At 39.2% G+C, this 15,339-nt stretch overlaps 1 protein-coding gene across 1 annotated transcript; it reads right to left on the reverse strand.

Annotated features, from left to right (window-relative positions):
- Positions 1 to 419: 419 nt before the first annotated feature.
- NEXMIF (neurite extension and migration factor) lies at positions 420 to 6,242 on the reverse strand (the record flags this gene model as incomplete). Its single annotated transcript, XM_080718550.1, has 3 exons — positions 420 to 513; positions 1,107 to 5,484; positions 6,167 to 6,242. 3 exons carry the CDS (start codon positions 6,240 to 6,242, stop codon positions 420 to 422), a joined length of 4,548 nt encoding a protein of 1,515 aa, XP_080574676.1.
- Between the last annotated feature and the right edge of the window lie 9,097 nt (positions 6,243 to 15,339).

The raw sequence follows: 15,339 nt of genomic DNA on the forward strand, positions 1-15,339 counted from the left end.
CAGCATCCTTTAAGTTTTGGTAAACTGTGTAACACAACATATTTTCCACTGTGATCTACAGGTGCTATCCACATAAGTGGGGGTGGTTAATAGCAAGAATCACTGGAATGTTTCTAGCAAATTAACAGGGACAAGTTCCCCCAAATACTCACAACCAAATGTTGATATAGAAGTAAAAATATATACAGTACAGTCACTTGTTTGTAGTTTGGCACAATGCTTTCCATTTTTTCCTTGTGGGTAAATAGTGCATAAACTACTTGTGCAACTGTATGACTTTTTAAGTCTTTTACATACAACATCAGATTAAACTTTGCTTTCAACGACTTATTCCCACAATTTAAAATTCTTTTCTTTAAGCACTTACATGTCAACATACATACCACAAGGCATATTTTGAAAGAAATAAAACACAAACATCAAATGTCTTTCTGGAAAATGCGAGTCTCTTCTTCAAACACAGGTAAAACCCCAAATGTTGTTTCTGCTTTTAGGAGATTGTAGTCGGAATCCCTGCAGAAAAATCAAACAATTTATGCCATCTTAGTTAGTTTTGGTGTATGTCCCACAAAGGGATCATACAATCTAAATGTGTTAACATCATACTAGATGTTGTATGATGGAGAAAAAAGATTCAGGTAGCAGGGGGCACTAGAAAGCACTCCTAATTGCCATGTGTTGAGATTCTGTTTTCCAACTAATGCTCTTTCTGTTTAAATGATCTTGGCTTTTTGTCTACATGACTTTTTAATTCTGTTGTTTGAAATCTGTCTTACTGCAAAGCCCTTCCCTTTCCAAAATCATTCAAGAGTATATTTTCATAATAAGTAAAATGAATGTTGAATAGCAGAAGAAAAAAGTAGTCCTGTTAGAGCTTATCCCTAGTCAAGCCAGAAAAAAATCACCCAATGTTTGGGGTGGCTTAAAGTTATAGGGATTTTCATGCATGTTTTTTTCTTTTTTTTTTAATCTGAAAAAGAAGGGAATGGGACAGTTTCTTTCATGCAAACTTTTGCTTTCAAGAGGGAAAAATGAGGGTCTGTGGGCTCAGCAGGTAGTCGGAAAGCTAAGGGTGCGTCATCTCAGCCATTTTGGTGCAGTATTACCTCAGTTTCTCAAAAGAAGCTGTCCCAGCCTCATCCTTGTGGACCTGTTCTCGCTCCATGCGCTTTCCCTTACACTTCTCATCTCTCAGGGCCTTGGAGCTGGATTTGTGACGATATAACTTTTTGTGTGTCGGTCCATTATTGCCTAAAGTGCTCATGTTACTATACTTTTTATCAAAGAAGGCAGAGCAAGAGTCCTCCTTATAACCAGGCATGTCTGTACGACCAGGATCACCTACTGCTGCTTTCCCATTGCTTTTGCTCACACCCTTGATTGACCTGTGATTCTTAGTGGCTCCTGGGGACCCATTGTTGACCTTTTTCTTAGATTCCTGTGGTGTCCCAGCCAATATTTTGAGGGTTTTTAATTTTAGACTATTAGACTCAGGGGAGTAGAATATGTTGGGGTCCCCATGGTGCTCCATGGGTTCCCAAAGGGGCTCTATGGAGGCCATCATGAATCTCTGCACATCTGCCATACCAGAGGCAATGTTGGATAAGATATAGGAAGGCTCCTGAAATTCCCGTTGGTCATCATCCAGGAGGCTGTTGGTGTTAGTGCCCATACTCATGTTGCTCCAGCCTGGGCTGCTCTCTTTCCCCAAAGCCCAATCTCCAGAAAGTCCCTTCTGACTCGGCATCTTCAAAGAGGTGACAGGGCTACCATGTTGGATACATTCTGCCAGTGTCTTCCCAGTAGAGGATGTGCTGTTGGTCTGGCCTCCCCCACGACCAATGCCAATTTGCATTTTCTCTCCACTGATGGCAGCTATGTATTTCCCTTTCTTTGTTGACTTTGGAGCCTGGCGGGAGGTTTTTCCAGGTGGCTTTTCGACTGCTTTGTTGTTGGCTTTGGGGGATTTTTTCCTGGTGTTTTTCTGAGAAGAGCTTTGGCTCATAGCCCCACTCTTGCTGGGTGAATTTTTCTTTCTTGGTTTTGACACTTTGTTGTTGGTGCTAATTTGACCAGCTGGATCATTAAACGTCGACAGGCAAGGGTTCTTTTGGAGCAGACTGACAGAATCCTCATCATTGAACATATGAAACTGAAACTGATGGTTATTTAAAGTAAATCCATCATCCACTTGAACCTGCTGTGAAAGGGTACTGCAGTCCCACTTGATTTTCTCCATGCTGCCCAATGGTCCTGGGACACCCTCTTGGAACCCCTTCAGTGTACCTAGTGTCTTAATACTTTCACATTTGGTAATCTGAGGAGAAATACTGGGGGTATCAGGTGGGGACATCTCTGAGAGGGAAGAGTGGCGAAATTTGTCAGGAGTAAAATTAGAGATATCCAGGAGGTCAGCCGATTCCTTTAGTGGTGCTATCTCATCAATGCTCTGCTGGATCACCAGCTTGGGGCTGCAGTGGGCCAGGAAGTCATCAGTGATATCATCATCAGCATCCTTTTCACAGGACTTCAAGCTTAAGGAACAGTAATTGCTTGAGCTGACAGAGAGTGGGGTCATTGAATCAAAGTTAAAGAGTCTACCATCATCCATGCCTGAGCCCTGCTGGAAAGGAAAGCAGAGCTCTCCATTGTTAAAGTGACATAATTGATAAGAGTCATCAGATGGGAGTTGAGTGTCCTGTACAGTGGCATATAGGACCTTGTTGCAACTACTACTACTACCACCACTATTGAGGCAGACTGGACCATATGTTGTAGCTGTGATGTTATTTTCCATGGACACTACTTGAGATGCTTCAAATTCATTTGACTGGTTTTGGGCTACTTCCCTTGAGACTTCAGCCATGAATTCCTGGGGGCCAGAAGTAGCCTTGTTGGGCCACACATTTCCATAGTTATTGGATTCCACTTTGAAGTTATGAGATGATTGCTGTAGGTCAGAATCAGAGGATGAGGAGAGCACACAGTCCTGGGCAGGCTGGAGAGGTGCAAATGATTTTTCTGTTTGAGAGAGGCTGCCTTCATTTTGCTCTGGAGGATGGTGGGTAAAGTATGAGATACTGGTATTGTTTGACAAGTCAGAAGCATCTAATAATGTCTGAAGATACCCTCCAGGGATAACAGGTATATTGGTGGCAACATTAGTAGATTGCAGAGGCATTTCAGAAGAGCAGGTGGTTGGTAGGAAAGTAGAATTCTTAGCAACCTTTGCCTCATGAAATTCAGACAGATGGGAACTATTTGATGTCCCAGGAATAACTTCATTTTTTAAGTTAGCCTTCGAGGACTGGTCTTCCAAAAGAGGGCTCATTTGAACAACTGGTTTGTTTTCTTGCCCAGCTTTGATTTTCTTGGATTTTAACCTAGCTTCACTTTTAAATTTGATTTTGTTGAGAACTTTCCTCTCTGGCCCCTTAAATTCTGTGTCTTGAGCTTTGACCTTCACTGAGTCAGGGCCTGTGATTTCATTTAAATGGGAACCATTTCCACAGCTGGGGGTAGCTAGAGGTGCTGACTTTGGTGTCCCTTTCAGGCTTCCATCTTCCTTGCGGCTACTAGTTTGCCTCTGGTCACTGCAGAATGAAATCTGCTTACTACTTGCTGAAGTTTCCATGGATGGGATTCTTTGAATCCTGTGCCTGTTGCCAAGTTTAGATTTTCGTTTACGAGTAGGTGGCAGGAATGAACCCTCAAAGCTACCTGGTTCAAAGCTTTGCTTTTGGCATAATGGTGTCTTGATGGAGTCTGAGTTGCTGTTTTTCTGCTTTTTCTTCTTCTGCCAGAAGCCCTTCAAAGGTGCCAGCTTGGCATATTTGTTGAGCTGATTCTCACTCAAATTCACTGTTGTCTCACTGGCATCCACCTTGCCCAGCTTCACCAGCATGTTCTTCTCACCTTTAAAGCGATTGATGATGATATATTTGATAATAACAGGGGGCTCCTTACGGGTAACTTTTCTTCTCTTTTTAGGACACCATTCATCATCATCCTCCTCTTTGGAACCACCTGGCAGCCATTCCTTTCTTTCATTTACCTTTTCACCCTCTAGGGAGTCAACATCATATAGATAATCTTCACTGTATCTGACTTTTCTCTTGGCTCGCAGCCCATAGTTCTGCTGGGAGGAGGAGCTGCCAGAATTAGTGTCTCGAGCCATATAGCGGCTACAGTCCTTGATCTCCCCCATGGCATCATATGAAACCTCAATGAAGGAACTGTCATCGCTGAAATTCCCTGATGTTTCCAAGGAATTAGCAAGATGGCCCTGTTTTATGTTCTTAAATTGCCCAATCTCAGTCCCATTGCATGGTTTAGTTAAGGCAGGTTTTTCTCCATTATCCTTTCCATCTTTTTTCTCTATATCTTTATCTTCATGTACTTCTTCTTTGCCTTTCTTCTTGTCCAAGTTTTTATCTTCTTCTCCCCAGGTAATGCTCACATCAGGAATCTTGAATTGGGAAAGATCATTGCTCTGCTTCAGGGTCCCACTTTTAGATTCCCGCTTGGGGCAGGTAGTAAAGACGCTGGGGAAAAAGTTGAATTGAGCATCCTCCTGCATCAGAAGGGTGGTCTTGTCTCGGACATTGTCTTGAAATGACTCATACCGAATTTTCAGAGAGCAGACATCACTGCCCAGTGTGGACTCATCATCATCGAACATGTAGTTATCCACATCTTCTTCAGAGAACAGGTTGACAGACAGTTCATTCTTAGAACAGAGGTCAAGCAGTTCAATCTTACTTTCACTAATGAAAGTCTCAAAATAGCCCCAATCCTGATTGGAATTGGCGAGCAAAGCTTCTTCTGTATTGCATTTATCTAACAGTAATGCCTCATAATAACTTTTCTGAGCTGGATCTTCCAAGTCGATGTCAGGTTTCTCAGTTTCTCGTCTTTCTCCTGCCCTTGATTTATGCAGGGGGAAGCCTAGAAGCTGGTCTGAAAGTAGTTGTTCTCCATATTTCATGTTTTCTCCAGCATTGATGCACTGAATTCCTATATCAGAGACTGCACATGTTTCATAATCCCTATTTAGATCACTGACTTTCAGACTGATCCCTGGTTCAGGATCTACTGGCTCCTTGGATTCCATGAAGCAGCCCAAGCAAGTCCGGCTTGGCTGCATGAGGCAGTCTCCATTCAGAGCTGACATGCCTGCAGGCTCCATTATGGCAAAGGGAGCTTTCTCACACTCATTGGGCAGTGACCATGTGTTTAGGCCTTTTGCAACACCAGATGTGAGGGAGATGGCATTCACAGAAGCACTATTAGCAACATGCTCGGGTGCTTCTGTCAGACCCAAAGGAGAGGGAGGGCTCTGCATACAGGGCTTCTTAGAGGGCAGAGGCAGGAGACCCCTGGGGAACATCAGGGTCTCTTTTTGTACCACAGGTATAGGCTGGATTGGTGCAGCAGCTTCTAGAGCTGCAAAAGACTTCATTGCCACATCCTGGTTCTCTGAGTCTAGGGAAAAGGGAAAGAAATAACAGGAATAAAGTTAAAAGCCTTAGACCAGGCTCATTAACTCTCTTCCCCCTGATCAGTTTCTGGTACTTGATCTTATAATACAAGCTAAGCCCCCATTTCTCTAGCTTTAGAAACCACAACTAGAACATTAAAGAATAATCCTGACTATTTATTGAGCATTCATTCAAGTAAAAATAATTATTTTTATCCTAAGCTTCTTTCTCAGGAAAACATAGCCATTCTTTAAAAAAAGGAAGAAAGGATTGGGCTGCTTGATTAATTGAAAAGGCAAGGTTTTTCAGGGGAATACTGTTTAGATGGAATATTCATGATTTTGAGCTAGGAGGCATAGGCCCATCTTTGAAACTTATGTTATGAGTCTTCTATACTCCTACCGAGTATATAAGTTTTAAGCTTCACATCAGAATATATTTCTACTTCAGTAGGGATTTAAGGAATTTCATCTGACAAGGATAAACTGGGAGGGAAAATGGGTTGGTGGTGATGCCTCTCAAAGACCCTTCTAGTTCAGTTAAAGATTTGGTGCAATAAAATTTAGGATTAACATCAATCACAGAGGCATCCTGGACTCAACTTGTCCCAACTTTGTGGATATTGAAAATCCATGTAACAACGACTACCAGGAGAGATATAATATACTACAATTAAATTTCCTTACCATTTTCTTTGACCGCATTAATGGTGTTTTCTCCATTGGTTGAGGCAGAAATAGCCTTATCTTGTTGGTTATCCATGAATATAACTTCTTATTGTTTCATTCCAAGTTCAAATGCTGTCCAACCTGCACATTTCAAATATATAATATCAGTCAATTAAATTTGTCTTATTCTGTATTTTACAGGTTATTTCAGCGATAACAGTCTTAAAAGGCTCCCTGGGATTTATCTGCTTCAGACTGGCTTTATTACTTTATTTTTGTTTCAGAGTTTATACCTACAATATAAGTCAGTTTAGAAACACACACTTCATTCATACATTCTAGGTCATTCTATTCCTGTACATCACCATACTATTCTGAATACATGAGGAAATAGACAAACTTAGACCTTCTCCCAGATAATAATGAAATTAACTTGAGGAAATAGACAAACTTAGACCTTCTCCCAGATAATAATGAAATTAACTTAATCATGTCTGCCCAATTAGGAAAGATACAGAATACAGACTAATTTGAAGTAAGAAGTATGTGGACATGGAGACTAGCTTTTATCTTACTTCTACTTCAGACAATTAGAAGCTCTTTAAAACAAACCAATTAATACATATACACATATCTATATCATACTTATATTTTCTCTCTCTGTGCCTTAAAATTTGACTGCAAAGGTTAAAAGAAATAGAGAAGAATTCCTTGGTTTCTCGACTCTTTGGAACTTAACTAGCATTTTGACAAGTATTACTACAAGCTTACAGCAGGATTTTTAAAATGAGACTACAAATAAGATCTGAATTTTCTGAAAAGATTCCAGCATCATCTGGTACTTTTCAGGCATGGTACATATCTATAGTCTCTCATCGCCTGCTTTCTATCTTTGTGGTAGGTATGTATAAAATGATAGATGACACCACCAAAGATAGAGGTATCTACTATGTGTTGCTATAACATCTATAAATCCTTATTCATCCAGCTATGCCCCAATCCCTAGATATTCTCCCAAGCCAAGTATCCATTCTTTATTAAAAACAGTTACTGATAGCCCAGCATCTATTACAGTAATTTCAACTGTGTACTTATTTGTTCTACTATAGACAGGCCCCAAATTATGATTTTCTGACTTTATCATTGCATGAAAGCACTATTCAGTCAGTTGAAACTGTACTGTATGTGTGCATGTGCATGCATGTTTGTGTGTGTGTGTGTGTGTGTGTGTGTGTGTGATTAGAGATTGAACCCAAGAATACCTCTGTGCTATACTCTAGTTTTACTTTTTTTTGTGTGTATGGGTCTGGGGATGGAACCCAGGGGCATTTGACCTCTGAGATACACCCCATGCCCTATATTTTATTCTTTATTTTGAAACAGGGTCTCACTAAGTTGCAGAGAACTTCACTATGTAGCTGAGGCTGTCTACGAACCATGATCCTCCAGTCTCAGCCTCCTGAATACTGGGATTACAGGCATGTGCCACCACGCCCAGCTTACTTTTTGCTTTGAAACAGGGTCATATTAAGTTGCTAAAAGTCTCACTGAGTTGCTGAGGCTGTCAACAAACTCGTGATCCTCTTATCTCAGCCTCCTAAGTGCTGAGATTACAGGCATGTGCCACCACACTTGGCTTGAGACTATACTTTGAATTTTGATTTTTTTTTCTGGGTGAGCAATAGGTGCTATGATACTCTCTTACAATGCTAGACATGGGGAATGGGTCACAGCTCCCTGTCAGGCATATGATCATGAAGGTAAACAATAAATATTCTACAGAATGTTGAGTTGCCAGTATCTTTTGGAAACTAGTACACAGTAAATTACATGAGATATTCAACACTTGATTGTAAAATAGGCTGGTAGATGATTTCACTCAACTATTGATGATATAAATGTTCTGAGCATGTTAAAGGTAGGCTAGACTATGATATGATGTTTGGTAGGTGTATTAGATCATTTTCAACTTATGATGGGTTTATAAGAACCTAACCCCATCATAAGTCAAGGGGCATCTACACACACACACACACACACACACACACACACACACAATGTGTGTGTGTGTGTATTTCAGGGTTGAGGAAATAAAAAGCAATAACAATTTCACATGATACAATCCATAAGATAATTTATCTATCTTGGCCTATTTTTAATAAAATAAAAATCTGTAGTAGGTAGTCTCCCAGTTTTAAAAATGCTAGATTACATTTCTTCTAAGAGGTATAAATTAGAATTGCTAAATTTCTCATTTTGTGAGAGTTGATTTGATTAGCCAATAAAGCATGGGTGTCAAGGAAAAAGAGAAAAAATGCTTATTTGTCTTGTCATATTTAAAAAAATGATTACAGAAAGGACTGGAGAGTTTTAAATGGTACAGAGAAGTATATAGCAATGTTGAAGCCCCAAACCCTTAGCAAAGAGGACTCATTTGTAGCCAGGTGTGGTGGTACATGCTTGTAATCTCAGTACTTGGGAGGCTGTGACAGGAGGATCTTAGATTTGTAGGCAGCCTCTGCAATTTATGTTCTCCACAACTTAGTGAAACCCATTTTCAAAATAAAAATAAAATAGGAGCCAGGTGTGGTGGTACATGCTTGCAATCCCAGTATTTGGGAGGCCGAGACGAGGATTACGGTTCGTGGACAGCCTCAGCTACTTAGCGAGGTCCTCTGCAACTTAGTGAGATCCTGTTTCAAAATAAAGAATCAAAAATAAGGCTAGGGGTATAGCTTGGAAGTAGAATGCCCCTGGGTTCTATCCCCAGTACTGCAGAAAGAAAGAAAGAAAGAAAGAAAGAAAGAAAGAAAGAAAGAAAGACAGACAGACAGACAGACATAAATAAAACAGGGCTAGGTATATAGCTTAGAGGTAGAATGCCCTTGGGTTCAGTCCCTAGTACCACACAAAAAAGAGGACTCACTGTGACAGAGCAAATGAATAGTGTAGCTGGCTGCCTCTGCTTTAGAGGACCCTATGTGCATCTTTCTTTTTAAGGAGCTCAATAGAACTTCATGTATCACTTACCCCTATTTAACCTCTTCAGTAATCTCATCTTGGCAGGGACTTGTTATGGGCAAGTTAATTGTAGATTTCAATATTTTAGCGTCTTCTTGACCCTATGTCTATAGTTAACTACAAGTAAGTCTACTTTTATCACCAGAAAGACCAAAGCATAAAAGGAGAGACAATGAGCCAGGAGTGGTGGTGCATACTTGTAATCCCAGTACTAGGAAGGCTGAAACAGGAGGATTGCAGGTTCATGGCCAGCCTCAGCTACTTAGTGAGGCCTTCCACAACTTAGCGAGACCTTGTTTCAAAACAAAGAATAAAAAATAGGGCTGGGGGCATAACTCAGAGGTAAAATTCCCCTGGGTTCAATCCCTAGTACTGAAAAAAAAAGAAAGAAAAAACAATAGAAAAAGTCATAAAACAACATAATGAGAGATCCATGAAAGGAGACCAAGGCTCATGACCAAGATATCATGTATTCTTTTCTCTTAAAACACAAACACAGCCAAGTGTGGTGGCATACATCTGTAATTCCAATACTTGGGAGACTGAGACAGGAGCATAGTAGATTTAAGGCTAACCTTAGCAACTTAGTGAGGCCCTCATCAACTTAGCAAGACTCTGTTTCAAAATAAACAAAATAGAAAGGGATGGGGTGTAGCTCAGAGGTAGAATACACCTGGTTTCAATCCCTAGTAGCATCAAACAAACAATGCCCCCCACAAATGACTTCTTCACAATCCTTTCCACTTCCAACTTTGCCCCAAATAAGGTTATAGAAATACAAATTTTCTGGGTGTGGTGGCACAGGCTTCTAATCCCAGTACTTGGGAGGCTGAAACAGGAGGATTGCAGGTTCCCAGCCAGCCTCAGATACTTACTAAGAACCTCTGCAACTTAGTGAGACCCTGTTTCAAAAATAAAAATAAAAAATAGGGCTTGGGATATAGCTTGGAGGTAGAATATCCCTGGGTTCAATCCCCAGAACCACAGAGAAAAAGTACAAATTTACATTATGATGTACAACTATAACACACCAATAAAGTATATAAAAATAAAAAAGAAATTCAAATTTACATGTTACTGACCTATACTTCCATCCCCTTTCAAGGTAATGTAATAAATGAACAGCTCCTTCAGAGAAGTACCAATTTTTAGTAAAAAAAATTAATGTACCTGGAAATATAGAAAGGAGCCAATACACTTAAGTATCAAAATTATCCAATCTTGTCAGACAAGACAAGAACACTATATCAGGTAAACTATTCGTGCCACTGTAAATTTCCTCTGGGATGTTATTTCCCTAAGAACATAAATTTCCTCTAATGGCAAAATCCCTCTAGCACCTAGGGCTTATGGCTCTGAAGTAACAGGAACTTTATAGTGTTGAGAGGTGAACATTTGATAAAAGACAAAGAGAATGTGGTGTAGGAGCTTGATGAGTTGTGAAGTGGAGATGAAGGTAATGAATGTTCTGTAGGTGTTAGGCTGAATATAATTATAGAAATTATTTCATTTTGGACATTATTATGGTTTAGATCTGAAATGTCCTGTTCAGAGGTGGGGCCTTTGGGAGGTGACTGAATTATGACAGCTATAACCTCATCAATGGATTGATCTACTAATGGATTTATAATTTAATAGGCTATTGAGAGGTGGTAGGAACTTTAGGAGTTAGGGACTAGTTGGAAGAAGGGTATATCTTATGCCTGGCACCTTCTTCCCCACTCTTCTCGCTGCTTCCCAACTGCTATGAGGCGAACAGTTTTGCTCATGTACCATGCACTCTCTGCTATGATTGTTCTGCCTATAAGCCCACAACAATGTGATCAAGCAACTATGGACTGAAACCTATAAAACCATGAACCAAAATAAGTCTTATTTTGGTTATTTTTCTCAGGTATTTTGTCACAGCAACAGAAAGCTGATTATCAGGTATATCAGTGTACTAGGATCCTAGTAGATCCTTATAAGATTAGTTCTACTATGATCTTATTTTTTCAAAAGGAGAAACTGAGTATCATAGGTATTAACTGAATGATTATCAGTAATTTGGGTCTTTGTTCTCCAGAATTAAACTCTCAGCAAGCAGACAATTTTTAGTCCTTTCATATGATGTTTCAAATCTAATTCTAAAAGAAACTAAAGGTATATATTTTCCTATATTTCAATTTATATCATTGATGCTTATAAGAATGATTTCGGAGAAAGATTATAGTTTCTTATAGTTACAATGCAAACAGCTCTGGGCTTGCTTTAGCTTTTTCCCATCAATTGACATTTTAGGATAGCAAATTTGATGGTTTTAAAAATCTATTTTTAGATAAAATTGATTAGCATGTACAACAATTTGTTTTGATGATCATAGTAAATCATGCAGCATAATGACATTAAAATAACATTAGCATGGAGACAGGTATTTTGAAGCAAGGAAATGCTCAATTAAACTGGAAAACTGAGTCCTTCTGCCCACCTTTCCTCTCAGCTGGGCCTGAAAAAGGCTAATAGAGCCATCTCAGTAGGATGATATGCTCTTCCCTGGAGATTTTGAAGACTTGAGTGTCAGGGTCTAGATGACCCAGCATTTGTGTTGGAGATCTCTTTCTCACTTTTACCAACAGGGGAAAATGTAAAACAGAAAGTAAATAATTTTTTCCCTATGTTCTTGAGATGCTATAGCTTTGGGGGTTGATTAATGATTATTCAACAAATTTAGTAAGTACTACCTAGGATCATGGTATTGTATCAGGCACTACAGTAGAAGAGAGATGGATGAAACTATATCCCTGTTTGATATGATTTGGATCTTAAATGTATTCATTGCTTCTTTATGTCTGATATTCCCAAAGACTAAGTGCCCTTGCCCAACTCCAAAGGGCTTAGGTCAAAATATGGTATGAACTCGGTAAAAATTGGTTAAAAATAATGTTGGAGGAAAAGATGGGGAGAATTCAGAAAACCATTAAATGTTTGGCTGAAATGGGTACATATAAGAAGATATGACCAGAAAGATAAATTGAAGCTAACTGTGGAGGTCAATTAAACTAAAATCCAAGAAGACACTAAAACGTTTTTAATAGTGGAGAACATCAGGACAAGTAAGAGTGAGAGAGACAAAGATAGGCAGATATTTTAGGAGATAGTGTTCAGATGTGAGATGTCAAGATGATTAGAATTAGCAAGGAGGGCCATGTGTGGTGATGCATACTTGTAACCCTAGTACTTGGGAGGCTGAGACGGAAGGATCTCAGGTTTGAGGACAACCTCAAGCAAGTAGTAAGACTCTCATCAACCTAGTGGGATCTTGTTTCAAAATGAAAATAAAATACGGCTAGAGGTATAGCTTGGAGGTAGAATGTCCCTGGATTCAATCCCTAGTGAAACACTCATACTTTCTCTCACACTTTCTCTCTTCCTTCCTCCTCCCCTCCCTTCTTTCACCCTTCCCCCTGTGGGAGGAGGAGGAGAAAATAAGATTTGGAAAATGACTTAGGTATGATAGGTGAGGGAGAAGTAGTCAACATATAGAGAGAAGAGTGAGGTTAAGAATGGAGTACTGCAGGTGGTTGGGTTCCAGGCCAGAGTGATCTTGGAAATAATCTGTGCCAGCATGTTTATGAGAATAAAGCCAAGGTAAATAATAATCCCAAGTGTTAGGTTTGACATGACAAGCTAACCAGGGTCTTAGTTGTCACACCTGAAAAGGAGCAAGTTGTTAGAAATATTGATTCTATAGGTTTGGTTAGGGATTGCAAGAAAGCAAGGAGAAGGTACTTTTATAGGAAATAGGTCCATAGAAGATTTTTCCAGGCTAGCCCAGCTAATTTTGTCTAGTCTGATTCTTCCAAGTTTAATTCCAGTAAGTGGAAAGGATGACAGGATTAGTGATAGTATAGAGAACACATTCTTTCCCAAAATTCTGCTCCATTAATTCTATTTTCTGATATCTACCAGGATTTCAAGACCCTAGGTTAGACATATGTACTTAAATAATGCTTTATTTAAGTAATAAGCAACCATATGAATTTTATTTTATTTTTTCTGTCTTAGACATTTTTCATATTTATGTATTTGAAAATGGCATACATTTAGATTGTGCTTGGTGACCTCTCCCCACCCCAGTTCCCCTTCCCCCTTCCCAACAATGAGTGTCCCGGTTAACCATGCTATATTCATACTTCTACACATACTCAGATGTAGCTCCTCCATTAATCAACCTCAGCCTTCTTCCTCTCCTGTCCTTCCATTTTAGCTTTGCTGAGATTTCCCCTCCATTATCTAGAGTCCCTCTGGTGTCTCTAATACTCTCTAGTTTGGGCCTATTAGAAAAAACATATGTCAACCATACAATTTTTTTCTGATAAATATCTTTTAATAAGTGCAGTAGAATTTATGTAATTTGAATACTCTGGGGAATAAAGAAGTAGTAAAAGTTTTTAAACTTGGTTATATCCAAACTATTTTCTTTTCCAAGCAAAAAAAAAATTGAATTTTAACATCTTACTTATGAAGGTTTATTTTCATGTTAATGGGGATTAAACCCAAAAACATTTTACCTCTGAGATACACCAACAGCCATATCTTATATTTTATTTTATTTTTTATTTTTTATTGGTGCATTATATTCATACATCATATTGGGGTAAAAACTTGTGTGTACATACCTGTACACATCATTGATTTAACCCCTACCCAATTCCCACCCCATTCCCTACCCGTCCCTCCTTCCCTTGCTTGGTTTAGTGGTTGGCTTCGATATGTTCAAGTACATTGTGTGTTTTACAGATTTTCCTCTTCCCCCTTCATTTATTCTCCTTTAGGTTGCCTTGTTTGCTCCTCTATAGGATTTCCTTTTTCATCTAAAGTTCCTCCTATAACCCATTTCTCCCTAACTCACATATTAGGCAAAACATCTGCTTTCTTATTTTTTTGTGACTGACTAATCTCACTTAGCATAATGTCCTCCATTTCCATCCATTTCCCTGAAAATGATGTAACTGAGGTTTTTTAATGGTTGAGTAAAATTCCATTGTGTACATATCCCACAGTTTTGTAATCCATTCATCTGTTGGTGGACATCTTGGATGGTTCCATAGTTTGGCTATGGTGAATTGTGCAGCTATGGACATAGATACACATGCATTACTTTGGTAATTTGGTTTCCTATCTTTTGGGTAGATACCCAGAAGTGGTATTGCTGGATCAAATGGTAGATTTGTTCCCATTCTTCTGAGGATTCTCCATACTCTTTTCCAAAGTGATTGCACTAATTTGCAAACCCACCAACAATGTCTTAGTTCCCACTTCTCCACCTCCTTGCCAGCATCTGTTGTTGTTTGTGTTTTGAATGATTGCCATTCTAGTTGGAGTTAGGTGAAATCTCAGGGTAGTTTTGATTTGCATCTCTCTGATTGCCAGTGATGTTGAGCATTTTTTCATGCATTTATTGGCCATTTGAATTTCTTCTTTTGTGAAGTGTCTATTTATTTCATTTGCCCATTTTGTTATTGGATGCTTTCTTTTCTTAGTGTTGAGTTTCTTGAGTTCTCTGTATATTCTAGATATTAGTCCTCTATCGGTGGTGTAGGTGGCAAAAATCTTCTCCCATTCTGTTGGCTCTCGATTGAGGTTCTTGATAGTTTCCTTTGCTGAACAGAAGCTCTTCAGTTTCATGCAATCCCATGTATTGATTCTCCTTTTAATTTGTTGTGCCTTTGGGGTCTTGTTGAGAAAGTGTTTATCTGTGCCTATGTGTTGCAGTGTTGGACCTATGCCCTCTTCAAGGAGCTTCAAGGTCTCTGGTTTGATTTCCATGTCTTTGATCCATCTTGAATTAACTTTTGTACAGTGTGAGAAAGTGGGATTAATTTCCAATTTTCTGCATATGGTTAGCCAGTTTTGCGAACACCATTTGTTGAACAGGCTATCTTTTCTCCAGTGTATGTTTTTGGCCCCTTTGTCAAAAATCAATTGGCTGAAAGTGTGTGGACTTGTTTCTGGGTCTTCTATTCTGCTCCATTGGTCTATATATCTGTTCTTTTGCCAGTACCATGCTGTTTTTTATTACAATGGCTTTGTAGTATAGTTTAAAGTCAGGTATTGTGATTCCTCCTGCATGTTTTTTGTTGCTGAGAATTACCTTGGCTATTCTTGGCTTTTTGTTATTCTAGATAAAT

The sequence above is a fragment of the Muscardinus avellanarius genome (assembly GCF_963383645.1).
Source record: "Muscardinus avellanarius genome assembly, chromosome: X".
NCBI lineage: Eukaryota > Metazoa > Chordata > Mammalia > Rodentia > Gliridae > Muscardinus > Muscardinus avellanarius.